Source organism: Streptopelia decaocto, assembly GCF_964273445.1.
Source record: "Streptopelia decaocto genome assembly, chromosome: 9".
In the NCBI taxonomy this organism is placed as follows: Eukaryota; Metazoa; Chordata; class Aves; order Columbiformes; family Columbidae; genus Streptopelia; species Streptopelia decaocto.
In genome coordinates this window covers 10,822,671-10,846,512 of record NC_138664.1, presented here as the reverse complement: position 1 = coordinate 10,846,512, position 23,842 = coordinate 10,822,671, and the positions used below count along the sequence as shown (strand labels likewise).

The 23,842-nt window shown below is 44.0% G+C and overlaps 2 protein-coding genes across 5 annotated transcripts; one reads left to right on the top strand and one right to left on the bottom strand.

Moving 5' to 3' along the window:
* Positions 1-104: 104 nt before the first annotated feature.
* INTS14 (integrator complex subunit 14) lies at positions 105-12,043 on the top strand. 3 transcript variants are annotated; one of them, XM_082061444.1, is made up of 12 exons: positions 105-140; positions 514-781; positions 2,173-2,280; positions 3,883-4,038; positions 5,351-5,469; positions 5,888-6,030; positions 7,839-7,931; positions 9,003-9,144; positions 9,394-9,527; positions 9,624-9,742; positions 10,116-10,181; positions 11,167-12,043. In XM_082061444.1, the coding sequence occupies exons 2-12, from the start codon at positions 560-562 to the stop codon at positions 11,416-11,418; spliced, it is 1,554 nt and encodes a 517-aa protein (XP_081917570.1). In that variant the 5' UTR covers positions 105-140; positions 514-559; the 3' UTR covers positions 11,419-12,043. The 3 variants fall into 3 exon arrangements, with proteins under 3 accessions (XP_081917570.1, XP_081917568.1, XP_081917569.1); XM_082061442.1 differs by having other exon boundaries at positions 9,000-9,144; XM_082061443.1 differs by lacking the exon at positions 105-140 and adding an exon at positions 188-402 and having other exon boundaries at positions 9,000-9,144.
* A 155-nt stretch (positions 12,044-12,198) lies between these two features.
* On the bottom strand, positions 12,199-22,883 carry HACD3 (3-hydroxyacyl-CoA dehydratase 3). 2 transcript variants are annotated; one of them, XM_082061446.1, is made up of 11 exons: positions 22,731-22,883; positions 22,557-22,599; positions 21,539-21,612; positions 19,099-19,263; positions 18,127-18,178; positions 17,622-17,732; positions 16,866-16,993; positions 16,256-16,368; positions 15,615-15,721; positions 14,529-14,660; positions 12,199-14,080 (listed from the first exon to the last, which is right to left on the bottom strand). In XM_082061446.1, the coding sequence occupies exons 1-11, from the start codon at positions 22,815-22,817 to the stop codon at positions 14,004-14,006; spliced, it is 1,089 nt and encodes a 362-aa protein (XP_081917572.1). In that variant the 5' UTR covers positions 22,818-22,883; the 3' UTR covers positions 12,199-14,003. The 2 variants fall into 2 exon arrangements, with proteins under 2 accessions (XP_081917572.1, XP_081917573.1); XM_082061447.1 differs by lacking the exon at positions 14,529-14,660.
* Positions 22,884-23,842: the final 959 nt, after the last annotated feature.

The following is a 23,842-nucleotide window of genomic DNA, read 5'->3' as shown; positions in this document are numbered from 1 at the left end:
CCCTTGTGGCTGTGCGGGCAGGGCGGCCTGGGCTGTGTGGAGCGGGGCCGGCAGAGGGCCCGGCCCCTTCCCGCCTCGGCCGCGGCGTTCCGGGGGAGCCGCTTTCTGGGACGGACCGATGGCGGCACGGCGGGACGGGGGTGAGCGGCACCGTTTCCCTTCCCCCTCTCGCCTTCTTCCCCGAAACACCCCGAGCTGTCCCCGGGCTGGAGGGGTTGGGAGGCTGGGAGGGAGGTCTGGCTCCCCGTCGCGGTCCCCGGCCTCTCCTCGGCCCTCGGGGTGTCCCCGCTGCTCCCTTCCCCCATGGAGACTCAGCCTTGGCCTTCACAGGCTACGTGTGGTTCAGAAGCAGATCCACTGAGTTAATCTGCACTAAATCCGGCCTTTTTGAGGGGCAAAAGGGTAATTGCCGCTTCCCCCACCACACAGCGGGGTCAGCGTGAGAGGAGGAGGCACGTCGCCTCATAACTTTAATTATCACACGCGGCTTTTTTTTCTTCCCTTTCCACGCAGCGGATCGCTGTTCTCCACGACGGTAGCGGGGAAGGAGCTGCTCATCATGCCGACGGTGGTGGTGATGGACGTGTCGCTCTCCATGACGCGGCCGGTGTCGGTGGAGGGGTCTGAGGAGTACCAGAGGAAGCACTTGGCGGTCCACGGGCTGACCATGCTGTTTGAGCACATGGCCACCAACTACAAGCTGGAGTTCACAGCTTTGGTGGTGTTCTCGTCACTGTGGGAGCTGATGGTGCCCTTTACGAGAGACTACAACACGCTGCAGGTAGGGTGTGCGGGGCACCAAAGCAGTAAGTTGTCAACACACAAAAAAACACCGACAAAAAACACCAACAACAAAACACAAACAGAACACACATGCACAAAACCCAACGAAACAAAAACCACAACAAAGCAAAATCACAACCTTCAAACCCTCCTGACATCTTTCAGAATGACACTTGAAATTGTGTGATTTCCTGTCATCCTCTGCAGAACGTCTTGAATTGAGTGTTTTATCCTTATTTTAAGGATAGGTGAAATCAATGTGTTTGAAACATTTTGCAAATTGCACCTTTACAGGTAACCACTAGAGTGTGATTATTTAGTTAAAAGTGGGGGTGGAGGAAAGGGCTGCCTGATGAAGCTCTTACAAACACCAGTAGTTCTATGATGTTCATGTTTTTGTCAGTAGTTGTTAATTTGCTCTTGATAAATGATGAATCAAATAGGACTGCTTGGCAAGGTTTTGACTCAAGTGATTTGGTAGAGAGAAGGTGCAGTTGAAGCAGGGCAAGAACGAGAAAAAGGTGATAGGAAGTGCAGATGTGATAGGAAGTGGAAAGAAAATGGAGAGGAGAAAGCCCTAGATGGAAATTTCATACAAATTCAGTAAGGTACTGAAAGTCTCTGAAGCCAGTAAAAAATGTATATATATATATATGTCTGGTTATTGCATATAATATCAAGAAGAAATGATACGTCACTGTCAAGGGTACCATGCTTTAGTTTTATCAGTTGTGGGACATGCAGATTTTAAGAGATATTCTCTGTTATGTTTGCCTTTTAGCAGATGAATGCCAGTGCATTCTCTTTGCCAAGAATCCAGCCAAGCTCCTCTAGCATGTTAGTTTTATAGCTTCACCTTTCTTATAGTGCTGTGTTAAGTGTGAGGTTTTCATTTTAAGGAGAAAAAACTGGTTTATGGTTATAGAAATGGGGTGTGGGTATGAATTTTGGATTCTGTTATTCTCTCTGCCAAAGAGTTTTTGAGACAACCTCCTTGTGGCCTATTTTCTGAACCTTTAAGAAGTTAAATTTGTTCTGACACCTGGGAAAATTTTCTAAGCTAAATGTTTCATGTTACACATTACTTCAGATTTTTACTGTTTCTTTGAGACATGCAGAAGATTTTTTTTTTCTCCCAAGGAAGTTTGTTTATAATATTATAGTTCCTTCAGAGTCAGCTTTAACTGTTTTCTTATTATATCGTTCACTATTTCCTATATCTTTTTTTTTTTTTCTTTCTTTTAACTTTCCAGGTCATAGATAAGAACACAGTACTTTGCATTATGTTACAGTACAAAGCAAATATATTGACTTACAACAGAACTGTGAATAACTTTTCTGTGTTAGTGATATTTCAGCCAGCAATGACAGTGGTGTTTGTCTTTCCAGGAAGCCCTGAGTAACATGGATGATTATGACAAAACCTGCCTGGAGTCAGCGCTGCTGGGGGTTTGTAACATTGTCCAGCAAGAATGGGGGGCAGCAATTCCTTGCCAGGTACGACTGATTTCACTGTTCTTAGGATCTGACGTGTACTTTCTACTTCCTGTAAGTTGCAGATGGAAATGTAAATGTAATTTGAAAACTTTGTATGCTCTCTGGCACGCTGGTGCTACAGGAAGACAAAGAATTAGTATTTTGGGTGTAGCTGGGATGTGAACAGAAGGTGGTCTGTATTAAAACATTCAGCAGCAAAAAATGAGGCTGCTTTTTGCCTGGTATGTTAATGTAGTGGGGTGGATTATAAAATCTGGCCCAAGAGTGTTATTTTGGAGGCTTGACATTTGATCTGGATACAATCTTCTGTCCCAGGAGCCTCACTCAGTTTGGAAGGGGTATAATCACACACACAATAACCTTTCTCTCCCAATACCTAATGGTTTCCAGTGCAGGTAACAGTTCCAGGTCTCAAGCAGAAGCATGGAACTGCTGCTGAGTGTGTTTTGAACTGTCTTCTTTCCCTGATGAGTCATTTGGCCTCTCTCTGCTCACGTGCTCTGTTTAGCCATTGCAGCTCTCAGCCTTCTGAATTTACTGTCTCTTGTCGCAAAAACTGATTTTAGTCCTCAGTTTTCTGAGACACCAAGGAGGCTGTTGCTTTTTGGGTTAGGATTGAAGTTCAGTAATTGTGCAGCTCAGTGAGCTGGGAAGGTGTGTCAGGAGGGTTATGGGGTGATGAAAGGCAGTGGGGAATGACCTGTGCAAAATCTTGTAATAGTGAAAAACATTATGGGTGAGCAACAGTTCAGATGATAACTGGACAGACTGCAAATGAGAGAGAGAGGATGGAGAGAGAATACAAATCTGGAGGTAGCAGATACACACTGAGTTTCAATTGGATTTGTTTTTCCTTACCTCTCAGCCAAAAATAATGCATGCTGTTTCTGTGCAGTGTTGAAAGAGCAGCTGTCTTACTATTCTGGAAATGACTGGGTCTCAGCTGGTGTAAATAGCTCTGTTATGCAGCGTAACCTGTTAATGCAGGTTTGTACAAGGAGTGACTTTGGACATGCAACTGAATGGAAAAATATATATTTTTGCTTTAATAATTCTGCTGCAAAATGTGAGCATACCGCAGCTATATTTGCAAAGAATTAGGGTAATTAATACTACCTTTTGTATGGCTTCTGTAGCTTGTAGTGGGAGTTGCGTCACCCTCCAGATTCTGCAGAAGAAATGGTCACACTTGGCTTTAATCTTCCATCTGAAAATAAACCCAAAGTTCTCGAGTCCATCAGCAGCAGGCTGCTTTTTTGGCTGTATGATCACTGTAGTTCTAGTGTACGCTTAAAAACAGCCATGTTTATGCACAGCATGGTGTGTTTCTAGCCATGAAATTTATATGTATATTTACTATGTACATAACTGAAATTGCAGTGGTTAAATCTTCCATTTCTCATTTGTGTGCCTGTCTCTGGAAATTTTACTTGCAATTCTTTCCCCGGTTCAGCAGAGGAAATCCCCGTGTAAGAAAGGATTTTCAGCAGAGAAGTTCATGCTGCTAGGGAGGCTGCTGAAATGTGTTGGCATATAGTTGTCCTCTGCGGATAGAAATGTGTCTTTTCTCGGAAGTGCTCATCTCTCCTCCTGTCATTCGAGGTTGTCCTGGTCACCGACGGCTGCCTGGGGATCGGCAGAGGCTCCCTGCGACACTCCCTGGCTACACACAACCAGCGAAGTGAAAGCAACAGGTTTCCGCTGCCTTTCCCGTTCCCATCCAAGTTGTATGTCATGTGCATGGCAAATCTCGAAGAGGTGACGTCTTTAACACATACCTTCTTCTTTGTTACGTTGGATAATTATTTTCTTCTCTGAACTGATGAGCAGGTCAGCACAAAACATACTTCGATGTTCTTGTGCTTAGTTATAAAGTTTAGTTGACATTCCAGTGCTTAATGTTAGTTATTTGATGGAATGTAGCTTTTTAAAAAATTATTATTGCATTATTATCATAATCTTTATAAATCATGTCAGGTTTTTTCTGGGGAATATTATTCATTTTTATTTTTTTGCATTCATTACATTGATTGCATTTGGGGGCTTTTCTTATTCTACAGTTAAATTCTTGAATAAATCACTTCTATTGTGAAGAAATGCTCAACATTTAAAACAACAATAGCTTTATGTAGAAATGTGAGTGAGCAAAATTCTGAAGTCCTCGAGCCAACATTCAAACCAACTTCCCTTAGTTTTGTAGGGAAGGTGACTGTTTTCTTTCTCTTCAAGTACCTTTGAAAATTTCAGTACCCGCTTTAAAAATCTTCAAAGTAGGTAGAATTCTGTTGAATAAAAAATGCATAAAAAGAAGCCTATATAGACTAAAGTTCCTTAGATTAGGTTTTATTAATAACATTGCTTTTAACTCGACACCTGTATTTTTCTGTCCAACACAGAGGGATTTTCTACTTAGGCATGCAAAAGGTATTTCACCTTCAAGGTGAAATGATCCTCTTGATGAAGCTGATGGAGTGAAGCATTGTTTACATATCAGAATAACTGGAATAATGTTTAAAATGAATAATCTATTTCTGGTAAGTTTAGAGCATTCTAAACTTATCAGTAAATGGAGGGCGTTCTCTAAGAACTTCTCAAAAATAATTGTATCCGCCTTCACTCCTAAAAATAAGATTTTCCTGAACGAGGTGGAAACTTAGCATTACTGATGAAATGTTGTTATGCTAGTAAGGTGTTCCTGTGCTCTTGAAGACCAAAAGCTTCTGAGATTTTTGGTTGTTTGAACCTGCTTTCGAAGCAGAATTTAACACGATAAAGCAGTGTATTGGGAGTTGGACTCAATGTTCCTTATGAGTCCCTTCCAACTCAAGATATTCTGATTATTTGTTACTAGGCCAAATGCTGCGTCTGGTCTAATATAAATGCAACATAAAGAGTATATTTCCTGGGAGACCAAGGTTGTTGGTTTATTCAGAAAGTAGTGAGATAACAAAAAATCATTTTATCATCCAATCAGGTGCTTTTTGCTGTTGTGTATATTTTCTGAAAACATACTTGATAATAAAAAGAAAACTTTAAGAACCCCTACTGTTTCACTTTACTTTTTTTACAGCTTCAAAGCACAGATTCCTTAGACTGCCTGGAACGGCTCATAGATTTGAACAACGGGGAAGGGCAAATTTTCACCATTGATGGACCCCTTTGCCTGAAGAATGTACAGTCTATGTTTGGGTGAGTAGATTTGTAGATAATATGCCTTAGTGAAGGTTTGCAGATAGTATCTGTAAAAGAAAACAAATATAACAAGAAATCTGATGAGATAGGTATTCTAATTCATCCTGTTTTCTTTTAGTTTATGATCTTGTTTACTGTATTTTCATCTTGACCTTCACTTGTTAAGGTCAATATTTATTTTGGTCATTCTGTAACAAACTACAACATCTGTTTACAATTGGCAGATAGAAGGTGCCAATTTCCAGGTTTATTGTTAGTTTGCCATCAGTGTGATAATAATCTGCTTTGTTTTGTCATTTAGCAATGTTAGAACTACTGGATTAACTGTAGTTAAAAGGAAAAAATGTGCTTTAGACAAACAATTTTCATTTGAGATATATTATATTTTCCTTAATAATAACCGATTGTGTTCTAGAAAGCTGATAGACCTGGCTTATACACCATTCCATGCTGTTCTCAAGTGTGGCCACTTAACATCTGATGTGCAAGTATTTCCCAGACCAGAGCCTTTCATTATAGATGAGGAAATAGACCCCATCCCTAAAGCAATTAATACAGGTAACCAATCTTTGATTGTTTTTCGCTTAAATCCGTTCAATTTCTACCTTTTCACTACCACCTCCTTTCCTGTATAGTTGCTGTTTCATACACATTCTCTCTGTGAGGATCAGTCACTGACTCTGTAATTTGTTGGTGTATGTGGCACCAGGGGACAAGAGCATTGTCCTGTTGCAGCCACATGTCCCTGGTAAAAGGGCTGGAGGAGGGTAGAGGAACTTTCAAAACTCAGGGTGCCGATTTCTGGGGGCAAGGACTGTGGCAGAGAGTCACAGGCTGCTTTCCATGAGTACCTTAGTACATAAACTTTATGGGGGATAGAAGAGGTATGTTGGAGATGGGGCTGCATTTTGTATTAGAGTTGCTTTTATCAGAAAGACCCTGTATTATAAGGTCAGACAAACTGGCATTTTTTTTGGAGGCTTCTTCAAGGAATCCCCCAGGAACAGAGTTGAGAAGAATTGGTGGGGCAGCACAAGTAAAGGTTGAGATTTCTGAAATCTCTGGCTTTATAGTTTGTCTGTTATCCTGGTGCTTCATACAAATACCAAATTGTTTTTTAGAACTGTGCAAAGAAAACCTGTCTCAGCACTCCCGCTCCTGGACACGGCTCCCATGAACAGCAGGGAGGCTGTACGTAGCCCATGCCTTGTGAATGGCTAGTTACACATCTTGGAGAGAAAACACTGAACTTCACTGCTCTGCCTTAAGAATTTAGTTTGAGCCACAGCACCAATATTGCTCTCAGCTCCTCAGCATTGCACTTGGCCACGTGCCTTTCGTTGTTCTTCCCAGTCAGGCAGTTCTGTGGCTCTTGGGCTAAAGGTTGGTACCCTTGGTGACACCCCAGGGTGGCAAACTCTGCAAGGGACCTGATGGGAGTTCCTGCTGGCTTTGTGTTGTTCAGGAAATACAAGAGTGACTTGGCTAGATCATGTGCCCAGATGAGTTTTCAGACAGTTTCTTTTTTTGTGAGTTTCTAGCTCCACTGGCAATTCCATTTCCCGGATCTGTCCTGTAGACTTCCTTTTTCTTTTTTCTGTGTTCATCAACAAAATGTGCACAGTTTGCATGTGAATGAGGACATGATAGTGGTAAAATTCTGCAAGGAAGTGAACTGTAACTCATAAATTCCTGCCACCAAGATTGCCTTCATTTGTTTGGGGTTTTTTAAATATGCAAGAGAAAAAAACATTTCTCATTTGGGGTGTGATCACTTGTTATTTGTAGCTGCATGCTGTTTAAATAGGAGTGAGTACGTCTGCAGCAAAATAGCAAAAGCCAAGAAAAAGAGAATGCGGTGTGTCTTGATGAGAGGCTTTGTGTTGCGTTTTGAGTTCCTCCTGTCATTCCAAAGATGGGAAGTCGTTAGGAAGGAAATGTTGTTCTGTGTGCATTAAAATGCAGTGTATGGTGTTCCCACCCCCTGAATTCCTCCATGGCTTTAATCAAGGGTTTCAAAGCTGGTAGATTTGGTTTAGTCCTTTGTTTCTCTCCTTTTGGATTTATAAAATGGCAGTGGTTTGGGTACAGTGTGAAAAACAGGCAGAATCTTCCAGATTCTGTATTTGTCCAGTAACACGGTTCATGGACAGCAGTATGTGTGATGGAAGTTATGTTCTCGGTGTTCTCTTCTTAAAGTGCTGTGGTATTATGTGTGAATGTTTGTATCTGTGACTGTCAAGGTTGTGCTACCTCTAGTCAATGCTTCAGGAAACTCAGTGGTCTAAGAAGTGGAAAGGTTACATTGACTCTGAATGCATTTCAGCTGTTTCCAAATCTGACTTAAACCTGTTGCCTTCCCACAGATCTAGAAATTGTTGGGTTTGTAGATATAGCTGACATTTCCAGCCCTCCTGTCTTGTCCAGACACTTGGTGCTGCCCATTGCACTTAACAGAGGTGAGCAAGTTTTGTTTCTTTTAGCAAAAACTGCTGTAAACTTCCCTTGTAATGTCTGTGGTGGTTTAGACTAGAAGCACAGGTTTTATGCTTTGTGAAAATGCCAGATGTCTCTAAAGACATGTCTGTGTGATTACATTAAAATTAAAACTTGAATACAAGCTCTTTTGATTTTGACTACTGTGTTCTTTTGAAAGTGAATAGAGGGAACGGTGTCCTTATGGCATCATTATTAATAGAACATGCCAAACTTAAAGCTAAAAATAGTTAGGGGCCATGAAATGTGTGGTGCAAGATGAATATTTAATGCCTGCATCTAATTGGTTCTTGGAATTATTTGTTGTTGTGAAAAATCTGATCTTAATCACAACTAGATTGCTCAGTTGTACTTGAGCATTAATTGCTGCTCATTGGGGCCAAGTGTTTATGTGTCTATACAAATGTCTGGTGTAGGCGTCAAGGATGGTTAGCACATTACTGACTTGCAGCTACTTGTGTGCATCAGCCTGTGATAAGAAAGACTTTCCCTTTCCTTTCTTCACGGCTTTGGAGTGGGGCAAAGAGAAAGTGAGATTTCTCTGGGTAAAAAAGAATGAAAACTCTAGAAATGCTCTCATCTGTGTATTAACACTCTTATCCTGCTAGGCCTTTCACCTTAGAAGATACTAACAGTTAAATCACAGCTATATTCCAACTACTAAAACATTTCTTATAATGACCACAAATCGCAAAGGACAGGAGAACAGGAAATTCAGGGTGCTTTTGGTTCAGAAGCAGCCACGTATTCGTTGCCAGACTCTTGGTGTTTTTTCATTTCACTTCTAGTTTCTTCAAAGCTGAGGTTTTATTTGCAGTTTTTTGGTAACTCTGTTTTGTTAGTAGAATGCGGTGGTTTGTATAACATTATAATGCCACTTCACCCAAACAATTCATTTAGCAGCTGTTTGTTCCACAAGAGAATTAATAGACTCTTGCATGGCAGAAGATACAGGGTGGTGGCACAGAAACAGAACTCCTTTGTTTGAGTTTATTCTTATGTTCTCTTTCTTTGCTTTTATTCTTCCCCAGAAGGTGATGAGGTGGGTCCTGGGATCACAGATGACACTGAAGATGAGAATTCAGCTAATCAGATTGCTGGGAAAATCCCCAACTTCTGTGTGTTATTACATGGCAGTCTGAAAGTGGAAGGCATGGTGGCTGTCGTCCAGTTGGGGTATGGCGCTGGATGTCTGCCTGAAGAAATCTCTTACTTTGCTTATGTTTTATTTATAAATTATGCTTATTTATATCTGTACTCTGTACAGAACTCTGCACTGCCAGACAAAGCTGTGGATTTTTAATTCAGGACATGGTTCTGCCAGTATAAATTGCAAATAGTGAGCCTCCACACAGTGAGAGGGGGAAATTCTAGGCAGAGAGGGATGCAAGATTTTCAGCCTTTGGGATTTGCTCTTTTCCACAGGCCTGAGTGGTACGGAATGCTCTATTCACAAGCTGACAGCAAGAAGAAATCAAACCTCATGATGTCACTCTTTGAACCGGGCCCTGAGCCCCTTCCATGGCTTGGGAAGATGGCACAGCTTGGACCTATTTCAGGTAATAATCACAATAATTTCAATAACTCTTACAGATTTCAGTGTTTTCTTGTGTGAAACTCTTAGTTGTTAAGTTCTTTTTATTTTCTTCCCCAAGATGCGAAAGAAAATCCTTATGGAGAGGATGACAATAAGAGCCCTTTCCCCTTGCAACCCAAGAACAAGCGCAGTTACGCACAGAACGTTACCGTGTGGATTAAACCGAGTGGCCTCCAGGTAATGATACGGGTTTTGGACTTGATGATTTACTTTGATCAGCAGTAGCCGTCTTACCAGCAAAGCGGACTCTATCTGTGTCTTGTCTGTTTAATGTAATTGCTTTATTGCTTTTCTTTCATTTGTATAAATGCTGCCACTTTAAAATATCACGATTAAAATGCAATCAGAAAGCATAGCTTGTTTAATGAAAGCTGTGTCTCCAGTGTAGCATCTGGCTTAGTTTATTTGATTTAGTGTAATTACCATTTATACTTCAGCCTTTGTGAGCTGCGGTCTGGTCAATGGTCAGGATAATTTCTCAATAAATAGCTGAGGATTTTTTCTGCCACTTCCCCAGCAGTTGCCAAGTTTTTGTTTTTCGTTTTTGCAGACGGATGTACAGAAGATCTTGAGAAATGCACGGAAACTCCCTGAAAAAACTCAGACCTTCTATAAAGTGAGTAACATTTCAGGACAGCCCAAATTTGGTCCATACTGATAGTGGTGCATTAACAGAGGAACACATACCATCTCTGTCTGGGGGATGTTCTGTGCAGGCTTGTAGGGCTCTGGAAAACCAGAGATGGTTCTGTAAACGCAACATCTTGAATCCATTTTACAGACGAGTTAAGGTGAGACAAAGGGGTCTGGTTTCCCTGTCACCACGTTCTCTGGCAGGGTGACATAGATGTGTCATATTTATAGGTGCCTCTTAGGATCCCTGATCCCTGTCACTTCCATGGTGAACTTCCTCACAGATTATATGCTGTTGTCCAGGCAGAAATAAACTGAGGAATCAGAGGGGAATAGGAACACAGATGTCATTCTGAGTCTGGAAATGTCTCCTACATTTTTTCTACAACTGAAGCAGAGAAAGAAAAAATTCCAGGCACATTTGGCCACATCATAATAATCCATAATCTAGACTGTAGGTGGAGGTAATAGTTTCTCTTGTAAGCTTAGTGATGATGCAGTTTGTTATTGTGGCCCCCTGAGACTTCAAGAATGAATGCCCTGCCTAAATGCATATAAGCACTGTCAGTTTACAGTGAAGAAAAATTTATATATATATATCACATTTTGCTGGACACTGTGGTTAAAGGCAGCAGTCAGTGAAGCCTCAGTTGGAGGCCAACCCCAGCTGAGACACTGACAAAGCCCGTGGGTACAAGAGCTGAATGCACAAAAGAGAAAAGGGAGAAGTGGAGATTTATAGGAAGGGATCAAGGGCAAAATGAACTGTTTAGTTGTGCCACTATCATCTTCAGCCCTGAAGCATTTTTGATCTCATGAGCAGCTGGGTGGTTTCCATCAGCTGTACTGATTGCTCAGGTTAGTTTCCTCTTAAGTAAGTGAATGAGCTTGCCATGAAAAAATAGAAGAAAACCGTGTTTTATGTAAAGCCTTACAGTGGCTTTAAAAAGAGTTTTCCTTCTTCGCAGGAACTTAATCGTTTACGAAAGGCAGCTCTGGCCTTTGGCTTTCTGGACCTGCTCAAAGGTGTGGCAGACATGCTGGAGCGGGAGTGCACGCTCCTTCCCGACACGGCGCATCCCGACGCAGCGTTTCAGCTCACGCACGCTGCTCAGCAGCTCAAAGTGGCAAGTACCGGAGCGTCGGAATATGCTGCCTATGACCACAACATCGCTCCGCTGCAGACAGACTTTTCCAGTAGCAGCACTGAAAGGATGTGAAGTCACCATTTTCGGATCTTCTATAGATTAAGACACAAGTGGTTCAAATTTTCTCATCCTGTTTACTTTCTAGGGCCTGTTTAGTTATTGTTTAGAGAACTTCTTATCAAAACAGGGTCCCTTACCTGCATCAGCGCTCTCTAAATAAATGTAGGTAGTTTGTGGCGGTCTTTAGTCAGACCTGAAAACTGTGGAAAGTGTCCCAAAATCAATGACTCTGTTGGATGCTGGGTGGAACTTATTCAGTGTATGTGAGGAGTGAAAGAAAATGCCATCAGAGGCAGCAGACTGCTCATGGCTTTTGGCCTCCCTAAAATGTGGCAAAATGTGGTTACACGTAACTGAACTCACTGGTAAAGGTATCCTAAAAGGCAGCTACTATACTTTATACACCAACTTGATTAGTCCAAAGAAAATGTGTGAGAATCACTGTGCAGGATCAGATAGACAGTTAATTTCAGGGTGTTGTCACTCATTTTATGCCCAACTTGAAAGCCAGTCTGTACTGCCATAATGGGAGTTATCACTGGCGGTGCAGTGCTTACACTTGTGAAAGTAACTTAATCTTGTGCGACGTCTTTTTTTTTTATTTGTGTAATGTTAATAAAAAGTAATTCTTCATGAATGTAAGTTGGATTTGTTCCATTTTCATAGCAACTAGACTGTGTAGCCTAAAACATTGACTGGGTGAAGGCTTGGCTTCCACCTGTTTATCACATGAATTAAATAATAAATTATACAACTTCTCAGATTCAGGGAAAGAACTGAACTAAAGCAAAATTTGGTTGTAAATCTTTATTAATAGAAACACTTTCTTTCTGAAGGACTAAAATTCAGTAGTGTAAGATCCATGACAGCTTGCACTAAGTACCACAGTTTCACTGAGAAATAAGTAGGAATACATACGGATTTCCTAACAGAAGTTCAAATGCCCAGTGGAGAAATTGAAGTATGAAAGTGATCCTTGCTGTTCCATTGCTCAGCTAATTCAATCCTTTGACATAGTTCAAACATAGGTACAGTGTGTGCTGTAGTGAAATACTAAGTGTGTAAATAATGCTCATCTCTCCTGAGTAAAATCAGCTGCTCTCTCCTTCGAGTGGGAGTCTCAGGTATCCCTAAAGAGAAGTTTCATCACGCCTCTTGTTGACAGAACACAATTTGTGAAACGCAGCATGGAGCTTCTAACAGTTCTTCATTAAAATCTTCTTATAACACTATAGCCTTTCCTTTACAGCAACCATCACTGGGCTCCCATCACAAACTGTAAGCTGTTTGTTACCTTTAATATAGAAAATAATTTTCTGGAAAAAGATAAATACTAAGACAGCACTAAGCTAATCTCAGCTTTAGTGCCTGTTCTGGATTTCTGGCATTGCCCTGGGGGCAGTGGCAGTTGTTGGGAGGGAACCTGTTTGTAACCACAATTCGCTTTTAGAGCAAACTTTTTGTTGAGATCAAGTCAACTAAAACAAAGGTTTCCACGTAAGAGAGCAGATGACCTGGAATGGGGGGGGGGGCTCCTCTTTTTTGGTGTTGTTTAAAGCAAGCACAGAGGAAAGGGTCACTTAAATCCCCTGTGGGATCTCTCCTACTGAGATCTGATACCTGCTATCAAAATAATACACGGTTTTATTTGACCCATTACTCTATCCCACTGGGTGCCACTCCTAAGTTTAAGTATTTACCGCCTTTCTGAAGAATATAAATAAATTTAAGGAGCTACAGCCCTGCCAGGAATTATCAGAGGAGCCCAGTCTTCCATGACAGGTCCCCGTTTTCCCTTTGTGTGGCTGGGCTGGAGTTCTTTTGGGGTTCACGTGCTAGGTGGAAGCTGGTACCTATGTTTCCTTGTTTTATTATGTTTCAGTGCTTGCATTACCAACCACAAAAGCATCTCTGCCCACGGCACAGACTGGCAGCTTCCATTCCCCACCGCCTGAATAAGGATGTGTCCCTAGAGGAAAACTGGGATCCACACAGCGCTCCTGTTCCATAAGGCTAAACTAGAAACAAACTAAGTCGGTAGCATTTAAATCAATATTAGCTACTTCCAGTTTTAATTCTTGCAGCATCAATATGCTGCAGAAGAAAAGGAGTATGTGCTGAGCAAGTTTACCCCAAAATAAACATCCAAATGCTGTTCAGTGGTCTCAGATCGTGCTCCTCCTGCCATCCAGCTGCGCCCCAGAACAGCCCAGGCCAGCAAACAGTGTATCCCCACATCAGACACCCTATCTGCATGCAGTACTGAAAGAGCAAATATCCAATTTAAAGATAAACACTATTTCTATGTAGTGCTGCTCCACCATTTATAAGCATGTTATATGCAGATAATAGGATTTCTTTCTAACATGGTAGCTGACAGGATACAAGTTTAAATGTTACTGTTCGATGGTGAATGCCATGCACCGAAAAGGAACAAAGTACAGTGTGTGGGAATGTTACCTGAATTCACTATGAAATCATGAAATCTAGCGTGATCATTTAATTTTACAAAATTCTTTACATTACAGTGGGTAAAACCGTAATAATTAGAGGCTTATCTTGTCATAAGTTAGGTAAGAAAGCATTGCAGTCCTCCTTTACTTCATCTTTCTCTTCTTTGGTCCGAGGTGATGCTTCCTTTGCTTGTAGAGATGACGGAAGTTTACAAATACTCCTGTAAAAGAGAATGAAGTGTTTAGGCAGGACAGGACACTACTGCTTCTTTTTAATACTAGATGACTGTACCCAATTTAAAACAAAGAACAAAAATCCCCAAACAAACAAACCACCACACAAAAAGCAAGTTATAAATAGATGTTAAAGAACTGAAGTTATAAATACATGTAAAAATTACTCTCTTAACCCAAATGATCAGTAGATAAAGCTACTAACTTGTTACCAAGGTCTCCTTCTTGGAGGGCTACCCAGTGCTAATTGTAGGTGTGTTCCCCTCCATCACTGACAAATTTATATAAGTAACAAGGATAATTCTTCACCTCAAGCAATTTTATGTTGCCGTGATCCCCAAGATGCAGAAATTTCATTTTCTTTGAAAAACATATTTATTTAGAGGAAACTGGCCATTCTATTTCAATAGTGAGAAATACAGTTAAGGATCTTACCTAAAAACAAGGCTATAAGGTATAGTTGAAGCAAAAATGAAAACTGGATTGTGATGTTCAGTGGATTTGGCAATCCCAGACTAAATTTCCCTGTTTCACTGAAGATTGGAATGGATTGAACAATACAGACGGCTGAAAGCAGAAGGCCATCATCATTAGCAAACACAGATCAAATATACAATTGCCCAGCCCGCAGCAGCTTTTTCAGGATTTTCCCTTATTTGCTAGCTCTCATTAATTATAACTATTTTAAAGCTGTTGTTTTTTTTCAAACACGCAGTATGACGGAAAGCAGCTGGCTCAGGCAGTGGCGCCGTTTAGCTGTAAAAGTGAACTTGCCTGGTGAAACCCTGTTCTCACACGCAACTGTAACCTGCAGCGCCCACAGTATTTCCCACGCAGAAATACCCACAGTGATGACACAGGAGAAGCCTTTCCTGTGCCTGGAGATGGGCAATGCACAAACCTCCTCCTGCCTCATTGAAACAGGTTCTGACAGGTAAGATTACAGCACATTACTTACAGCTAGAGGCTGAAGGGTTGATATGCTTCCTAAATAAATAAAAATAATCCAGACCTGTTTGCTGTAAAGCCCTGCACAGAGCAGAGCCCTACCTGGCAGGCACCGTGCCTGTCTCAGAAGAGGCTCTGCTGCTTTCAGGGGAGAAATTGGCCCCTGCCTGTCCTGTGCAATGATTTACAAGATAACATCAACATCTGTGAGCTGGTGTGAAGCCAAGCTAGGCTGACCAAGTCAGGTCCAGCAAACAAAAGAAAATAAAGCGCTGCTTTGGATCAGCAGAGGCAAGTAAGCATTGGATGGCAGCACATGCTTGGTCACCTTGTCAGGTAACATTTTCTTGCCTTCACTTTCCAGTACCCAAAAGGAAGATATTTTTTCACATCAAATTGAAAAACAAAATTGATTCAGTAAGAAAGACAGAAATGCTCACATTGATTTCAGCTCAAAGCAAATGTCTATCTATCTATTGTTCTATTATATTATTTTCTAGTCCAGCAGCCAAACCAAAAATTGAGTTATTTGCCCAGCCTTGTTGTTTATTAAATTGTCTTTTTTGGACATACCTTCTGCCAAGCCTCCTAAAGGGTAGAGAGGGATCCAGGCGGTGTAACGGAGCCAGGTGAGTGGTTTCCATTCAATACCGATGCATGAAAGCATGTAATATGGATACCTAAAATCAATTCAGCATGTAAAGAAACACACTGTTTAAAATGGAAGCTGCTACTAGAATTAGCCTTGCATATATCTGCTTTACAGAAGAGTCAACATAACTTCCACACAACATAATATTCAAATTGTTCCTATGGATCATGATGGGCACACCCTTATTTGGCAGTTTATGGAACTAATGCTGCTATTCTGGCCATATGGATGAATGTAACAGCCTAATAAAACTTTCAACATACTTATTTTGAATAGTGCAGCTCACTTAATGGAAGTTCAAAGCAACAGAACCCTCAAGGTAAAAAAGCAACAGGTTTCCTCAGGTTCAGGGCAAGATTACTTTCAGACTCCAGCCTTGTCCCAGCTTTTGGGAGGTGGAGCAATGCAGGAAGGCTGTGACAGTCTGTGACTTTTACCCTCTGGGACAAATACACTAGTCCCACTCTTCCAAAAGGTACAAAGATCGAAATCTTCTATAAAGAGTTCTTGGGAACAATCACATTGGTCTCTACACACCTGCTAGAAGAAAAATCCCACAAACCTGAACAGCTCAATGATACTCCAGAAATAAAACAGGAAGAACACCACGGGTTTGCTCTGCATTTCCTCTAAGCTTCCAAGGACAACAAACAAAATAAAGTTTCTCCCAAATATCTGTTTAAGAAAAAACAAATTTAAGGAACAGTCACTCTTCATCAAAAGAAAGAGCAAGTCCTTGCTGTCAGAACCCACACAGGGTATCTACTCTTCACACCGCAAACACATGCTGAGCACACAACTAACTGCAGCTGAGCTATGACCTGCTTCTGACGAGCACACTTTTTGCTCTATTTAGGTGCAATCCAAGTCCTAAATCATCCATCCTCATTTTTATGCACAACAACCACAAGCAGGATAAAAAGCACACTGCAACCCAATCAAAATAATGTACTTTTTGTCAGCTGTTTCTCATTTTTGCTGTCCTGAACTATCTTACCAAGGTGATGGAAGAGGAAAGCCAAGACTGGGAAGACTCCTGCCTCTAGAATAATATATTCTCTAGTCCAGTGCCAGTGAGGTTGTATCACTCACTTTAGGAGCATCTCAACACTTGTGGAAAATAGAGATTTACTTTAAACATGGGAAGAGCAAGAAGAATTTTAAAGTATTACCTGCAGTACAGCAGGTATCAGCGGTGATCTGACTAGTCCTATTAGGGAATTCATGATCTCCATTAATGCCAGGGTCTGACAGAAATACATCATGTCAGAAATAGTGTGAAATGTGTCATAGAAGGAATCTGTAAGACAAAGGAAATGATTTTGAGAGAACAAATGAATTTCCATGTGCAGGAAGCTGGTGCAGCAGCTGTTATCTTGAAAACAGGATTCTAGTTGTATTTCACAAAACATTATGCATAATTATGTAACTTCTTTATAGGCTTTATCTTGAAGTTCCAGCAGTTAAGCCAGAAACACTGCTCAAGTGCTCTGTTTCACACACAGAAGGATCAAGAGCTATTTCAGTAATTACTTTACAAAAAAAGCAATAGTGCTGTACCTCAGTAGAATACAGTGCTCTTGCTTCAAAACAAAATATTCTGCCTGGCGCATTTTCAAAAATACCAGCACTGCAGTGAGCGACACGTTTTGCTCCAACTGATTTCTTTAGCAGTAATCCTGGCAGAGTACAAGGAGCATTCATCAGAACATGCAGTTGTGATTTACAAGAGGACAGTATTTTCCTGTCCTTGACACTGTGATGGCTTTTGAGAGGCTTTTGTTGCATGCTTCAGTGATGCTTTTAAGGTTTTGTTTCCTCAATATGTCTTCCTTTAGATTTCACTATTTAGAAAGTATTAAAAACAACACTAAAAAAAACCAAAACAACAATACAAAACCCAATGTAAATAAAATATTATTACTTGCCTTTTCCTAAGATGAACAGTCGTACTGTCATGTTCACAAAAATCCAGGAGAATCCCAAAAACTGTACAAGATTATACATGATTAAGTATCCCTTCTTCAGGTGTCTGAAAGCTACAATCATAGAATAAATACATGGGGTGAGCAGAGGGCAATGGTAACACTGCTGCAAAGAGTACAGCTGCAAACCAGGCGTCCTGGGAGAATAAAGCTTCCAAGAAAAAGTGAAGCTATTGATCCTGATAAAAGGGTTGCTGTGTGCACTGGGGGCTCTGCCTGCTTTTATCATCATCTCCTAGAACTCGATTTTTGCTAGTCGGATGTTTTAAATTCCTTGGAAACTGCAGTGCATTTTTATTAAATTTCTAAATAGCTCACAATACAAAGATTCCCCTCCAAGATGCACCGAGCTGGTCAAAATTGCCCTGTAAGAGCTGAAATTTGCATATAAGAGTGACAGCAGCTTTCTAAACCCCACTTTATACATTAAAAAGGTACAGTTACTTACGGTCTTTCGGGACTCTGGATTCTATTTTCATTTTGTTAATCTTTTCTTCTTCCTTAAGATGAAGGATAAGGTTGTAAAGACTTACTGTAATTAGCAAGTGATTTGTTAACTATACTACTGCAAAGCTAGTGGCTTTAAAACTCAGCTAAGCAGCCAGTCGCTAGAGGGTTGAAATACTCACCTCCATAAAACAGCACATTCTTCAGCCAGAAATTCTGGTATGGTAAAAGCTAGAGGGTGTTAACTAGTTATCTTGCCTTCAGAATGTATTTTATTCTAGTAATTAGGAGCTTTTGCTGCAAACCCTCATTTTCTGTGTTAATTCTCAGTTATTAATATTGCTCGGAGCTGTTCCTTATAACATTTCATGACCCACCAAGTGACCTGAAGGGAACTGAGAACATCCAGCCCAAGTTTTCTGGCTCCTGGCATTGCAGCGGCCCTTTGGTAAGCTCAGTGTCTGAGGAGGGGAACAGGGCAGCGCTTGTTGTAAAATAAGATTTGCAGAAACGTGACCTGTTCAAGTGTTTTCCAAGCCAGTCTTGCACCTCCCTGCTGCAATACGCCACTCAAGCTCACCAGGTGGTGGGAATGCAGCATCAGGACCAGCCCAGCAGCTCAGGAAAGCCCAGAAAATCCCTGATTTCCAGACAAGCAACGTCCGGGTCTGGCATCTCTGGGCTCCATACGGCACATTGATATGATCCTGATAGGGAGAGGGACACGAGGCTGTGAAGCCACCAGTTCAGACTGGAGCTGCTGCTCTTTCTAGCCAAAAGCGTGCCTATTTTGGAACTCCTCCTTACAATTTGAGCTGTTTCACCAATTCTATATGGATCTGTATGAAATAGGAGTAATAATCAGCATGCCAGACGCCTCCAGGTAAATGAAGGACACAAGCTCATGCACAAGGGAACAGCTGCCCCTGCTCTGTAGCTGGCAGCACAAGCCACACGCGTCCACAGGACTGACCTTCTCCTTCAGCTCCATTTCAGCATCCGATTCATCTAACCAGCGGTCGAAGTCAGGAGCGAGGAAGAGTGGGCGCTTCTCTTGCTTGGTGAGTCTCTCCCACCAGTTACTCTCTTTTTTCTGCACGGTGATGTTCAGCTGCCTTTGAGTCACCCTGCACACGGGCTGAGGGGAAGACACGAGAACCAACATCAGCAGAAGTCCTCAGAAACACGGGCCAAGGCTGAGTTGATACTTGAGCTCTCCCCATCAGGGAAGCTGGGATGACACAGACTGCTGCAGCACAGGTGCCTTGCAGCTGCCCAAGCCACTGGTAAATGTAATAGGTTCCTGTCCAAAACAGGGGACCCCATGTTTGGACGTGAGCCAACAATGTGCACTGGCAGCGCAGAAGGCCAATTGCACCTTGGGCTGCATCAGAAGGAGAGTGAAGAGCAGGTCAGGAGGTGACTCTGTCCCTCTGCTCTGTGAGACCCCCTGCAGTGCTGGTCCAGCTCTGGTTCCTCAGCACAGGACACACATGGACCTGCTGGAGAGGGGCCAGAGGAGCCACAGGAATGATCCGAGGTTAGAACAGCTCTGCTGGGAGGACAGGCTGAGAGAGCTGGGGTGTTCAGCCTGGAGAAACTTTGGGGAGACCTTATTATGGCCTTTCCATACTTAAAAGGAGCCAGTAAGAAAGATGGGGAGAGACTTTTTAGCAGGGCCTGTTGTGATAGGACAAGGGGTGATGGTTTTAAACTAAAGGAGGGAGATTCAGGCCGGACATGAGGAAGAAATTGTTGCTCCTGAGGATGGTGAGAGCCTGGCCCAGTTTGGCCAGAGAGGCGGTGGATGCCCCATCCCTGGAGACATCCCAGGCCAGGCTGGACGGGGCTCTGAGCAACCTGAGCTGGTGAAGATGTCCCTGCTCATGGCAGGGGTGGCACTGGATGAGCTTGGAAGGTCCTTTCCAACTCAAACCATCCTGTGATTCTGTGTGACACCTGCTACAGCAAGAGGAAAAGCTAACAGCCTTAGGAACCACCTGGAAACAATGGGGAGCTGATGGACCTGGCAGTGTGGTCACTGCCACAGCCACAGCCACACTCTGCATAACAGCCCACAGCACTGTCATGGTGGGTGCCCACCTTACTGACACCATTGCATCCGTCCGCACCTCAAGCCAAGCCAGGTTGCTCTGCATGGAACTCCCTCTCAAACCAGCTGGAAATGATGCATAACAGCCATGAACTGAGCTCTCAACTGTGCACATTATACCAGCACTGCTCTGTCAAGGCTGCCTGGATGCTCCCAGGACATTTGAAGGCTGCAGCTGTGATTTACAGCTACCGTTGTCCGGTCCTTGCCTGTCAGAGCCTCCATCTCCCACTAGTGGCCACCCTGGCACCAGAAAAAGGCACTTAGGGTGCACATCAAAGAGAAAACCTTGGACTGCAAAACCATGGACTCCCAACCATCTGTAGTTACACACATTTTGGAAAGCTGATTCTCCTCCAGCCCCTCCACAGCGACTCAGAGTGACCAGACTTTTGGAAGGAGCCTGCTCTGCAGAGGCAAGGGCTTCCCTTCCAGGCCTGGCTCCTGGCACTGCCCCTGTTTGCCAGCGCAGGGGACAAGCACAGGTGGTGGTGAGCACCCCTTCCCACGCTGTGGACCAGGCAGCTGCTGCTTTACAGGACAGATGACAAACTGGTGACCAGATCCTGGAACCAAGGGATTTTCTGCCACTCAATACCTGGTAGGAGCCACCCAAGAAACCCACCAACAGACCCTAGAAATACACCCTCCGGTGGTCTCGACTCCCTCGACGAACGGTGGCTCCCAGTCTGACTGCTGCTATCCCCAATGGGCAGCCAGGAATAAGCAGCACAAATCCTGCCCTGGGAGCAGAGCTCAGAGCTTTCTCGTGCTTTCAACCACTCTGAGAGGTAAAGCCAGACTTCACAGCCACCTGTGAGTAACACAGAGAGAGGGGCTGCTCCTCCAGCCAAGCACCTATTGGACCACAGCAGCAATTAAGACAAGATTTTGCAACAGGACCCACAGCCTGGCAACCTAAAAAATCTGCACCAGCCAGAAGCACTAGTTCTCATGACTTTATTTTGTCAGCAAAAGAAGCCAGGAGACACCACAGTGTTGCTTCGCAGCAGTTTTGCCATGTCCTCCAGTCAAGGCTGCATCAGACAACACATTTTGCTGCTTTAAATCCACCATATTAACCGATACCTGTAAGGCCCTGTTTCTCTTAAAGTTGACCCACGTGAGCACCAGCTCCAGTGAGGCAATTTGCATCGTGGCCTTTCGTTTGCAGCAGTTACAGAATCGCCAGGAAAATCTAAAACGGGCATATTGTGAACTTTACGCACAGCTGTTTTCCCTTCGAGTTTTCCAAAAATTACCTTTTCTTTGCAAGAGTTAGTAAAGCACAAATACTTACTTTAGGCTCAACCGGTTCGAGGAACTCAATCTGAAATTCGTAGATGTTGTCCCCTTTGGCACCATGACCCCGAGCTGGAAGACAAGAATTAACAGCATGAAGGTCTTTGCCAGCTCCGCACACCCCATGTGCAAATGACACTTTATACATAGAAATATTCAGCAGTTGTTGCTTTTCCTGCCTTGTTGAGAGGTGAGAGAAAACCACACGCATACAGGGAAGGCACAAACCGCCCAAAATGTTACTCAGAGGTGCAGTCGCTGGAGTCTGCAGCTGAAGCTGCTGCAACTCTGCACAGCACTGGAAAAGGGTCCTCGCTTGCAGGAGGGGGTGTTCATCTCTCATTTCTTGTCTTGTCCCCAGACGGGCTCCAGAAACCTGCACGCCGAGTTTAATTTCCACCCTTCTAAGCCGTAAACCGATCCTGAAGCAAACACGATGTGCAATGACACCCTATCCAATGGCCCTGGCTGTGTCTCAGCAGGGTGGCAGCATTTCCCAGACAATGCATCTTGGAGAAGAAACACCAAATAAACGGTAAAAAGCCAAATAAAACCAGCTACAGCGTATCCTTGTGCTACCTGGACACGCCAACCAGCACGAGCTCCATGGTGCTGCAATGTGCAGCCGCCCAGCTGAAACAAACCCATATTTTAGGAAAATATCTGCTTTACCTTCCAAACCAAGCGCTACTTCCCCGTGCAGAGGTTTGGTAACAGTCGCCAACAAAGGTCTTTGCGGAAGGAAAAAACTGCCGCGAGTTCTTTGCGGGGTTCAGCTGAGCCAGGACAGCAAAGCCGTATGGAAATCTCACCGCTATTTAAATATGGGGAGGGTTGTTTTTCATTTATTAGGCAAGAGACAAGCTGCTGTTGTTACTGGCACTGGGACAGAACGGCTTGTATGTGCGTGCGGTGCTGTACCCAGCACAGCGCTCGGCCGCTGCACCAAGGGCAGCGATGGGGACCGGGCACCGCAACCGGGACACGGAGACCCGCCCGCGGGACGGAGCCCCCACCTTTGAAATGCAGCACGTTGTCGGTGATGGCGATGTCCGGGTTCTGCGGGAGGAGAAGCAGCGTTAAGGCGGCAGCACCCGCACCCCAGCCCTCCCCCGCTCCCCCTCGCTGCGGCGCGAGGCCCCGCGGAACCTCCCGCTGCCCCCCGGTGGGCGGGGCTTCCCCGCCGGTACCTGCACGTCACTCAGCTCCACGCGCAGGTAGAGCTCGCGGTGCCGCTGCGCCCAGTGCACGTGCGGCCGCAGGCTGGGCCCCGCCATGGCGCGCGCCGCGCCGCTCCCCGCCCGAGCGGCTCAGCCGGGGCGGGGGGGAAATCCTCCCGCGCGCATGCGCATCACGCCCACGGTGGGCGGGGCCTACTGCGCCTGCGCACGGCGGGGAAAGGGCGGGAATGGCCGGCGGGTTCACAGAGTCGCAGGATGTCAGGGATTGGAAGGGACCTCGAAAGCTCATCCAGTGCAATCCCCCCGCCGGAGCAGGAGCACCTATATGAGGCTACACAGGAGGGTTTTGAATGTCTGCAGAGAAGGAGCCTCCACAACCCCCCTGGGCAGCCTGTTCAGTGTCCATCACCCTCACTGAGAAGAAGTTTCTTCTCATATTTAAGTGGAACCTCCTGTGTTCCAGTTTGCACCCATTACCCCTTGTCCTATCACTGGCTGTCACTGAAAAGAGCCTGGCTCCATCCTTGTGACACTCACCCTTCACATATTTATAACCATTAATGAGGTCACCCCTCAGCCTTTCCTCACACAGGAGGTGCTCCACTCCCTTCATCATCTTTGTTGCCCTGCACTGGACCCTCTCCAGCAGTTCCCTGTCCTTCTGGAACTGAGGGGCCCAGAACTGGACACAATATTCCAGGTGTGGTCTCACCAGGGCAGAGTAGAGGGGAAGGAGAACCTCTCTGACCTACTAACCACCCCCTTCTAATACACCCCAGGTACCATTGGCCTTCTTGGCCACAAGGGCACAGTGCTGGCTCATGGTCATCCTGCTGTCCACCAGGACCCCAGGTCCCCCAGGGTTCGGTTCCTGCGCTCCCCCTTCCCCGGGCAAGCCGGGCCTCGCTGTGTCCCAGCGCTCCCTCTGCATCCCCGGGTGTTGTTTGGTGCACCCACAGTCTCCCTTTTGGCCCCTTCAGGCTGTTGTGTGTTCCCCCCAGTGCCTGTCCCTCACTGATACTTGTATTTCTAATTATTAGACCGAATTTTAAGTAATTATATAACTCATAGTTTAGGAGACTATTGGGGTAGCAACCTTTAAAGATCAACCAGCCTTGTAA

What these genes read in the sequence shown, in the direction of transcription:
- INTS14 (XM_082061442.1), top strand. Translation starts at nt 560, where the DNA reads ATGCCGACGGTGGTGGTGATGGACGTGTCGCTCTCCATGACGCGGCCG. An exon ending in CCCTAAAGCAATTAATACAG is followed by an intron (nt 6,031 to 7,838) that starts GTAACCAATCTT and finishes GCCTTCCCACAG; the next exon opens with ATCTAGAAATTGTTGGGTTT. An exon ending in GCCCATTGCACTTAACAGAG is followed by an intron (nt 7,932 to 8,999) that starts GTGAGCAAGTTT and finishes ATTCTTCCCCAG; the next exon opens with AAGGTGATGAGGTGGGTCCT.
- HACD3 (XM_082061446.1), bottom strand. Translation starts at nt 22,817, where the DNA reads ATGGCGGGGCCCAGCCTGCGGCCGCACGTGCACTGGGCGCAGCGGCAC. An exon ending in CAACGTGCTGCATTTCAAAG is followed by an intron (nt 21,613 to 22,556) that starts GTGGGGGCTCCG and finishes CTTGTCTTCCAG; the next exon opens with CTCGGGGTCATGGTGCCAAA. An exon ending in ACTGTTCATCTTAGGAAAAG is followed by an intron (nt 16,994 to 17,621) that starts GCAAGTAATAAT and finishes TTTGTCTTACAG; the next exon opens with ATTCCTTCTATGACACATTT.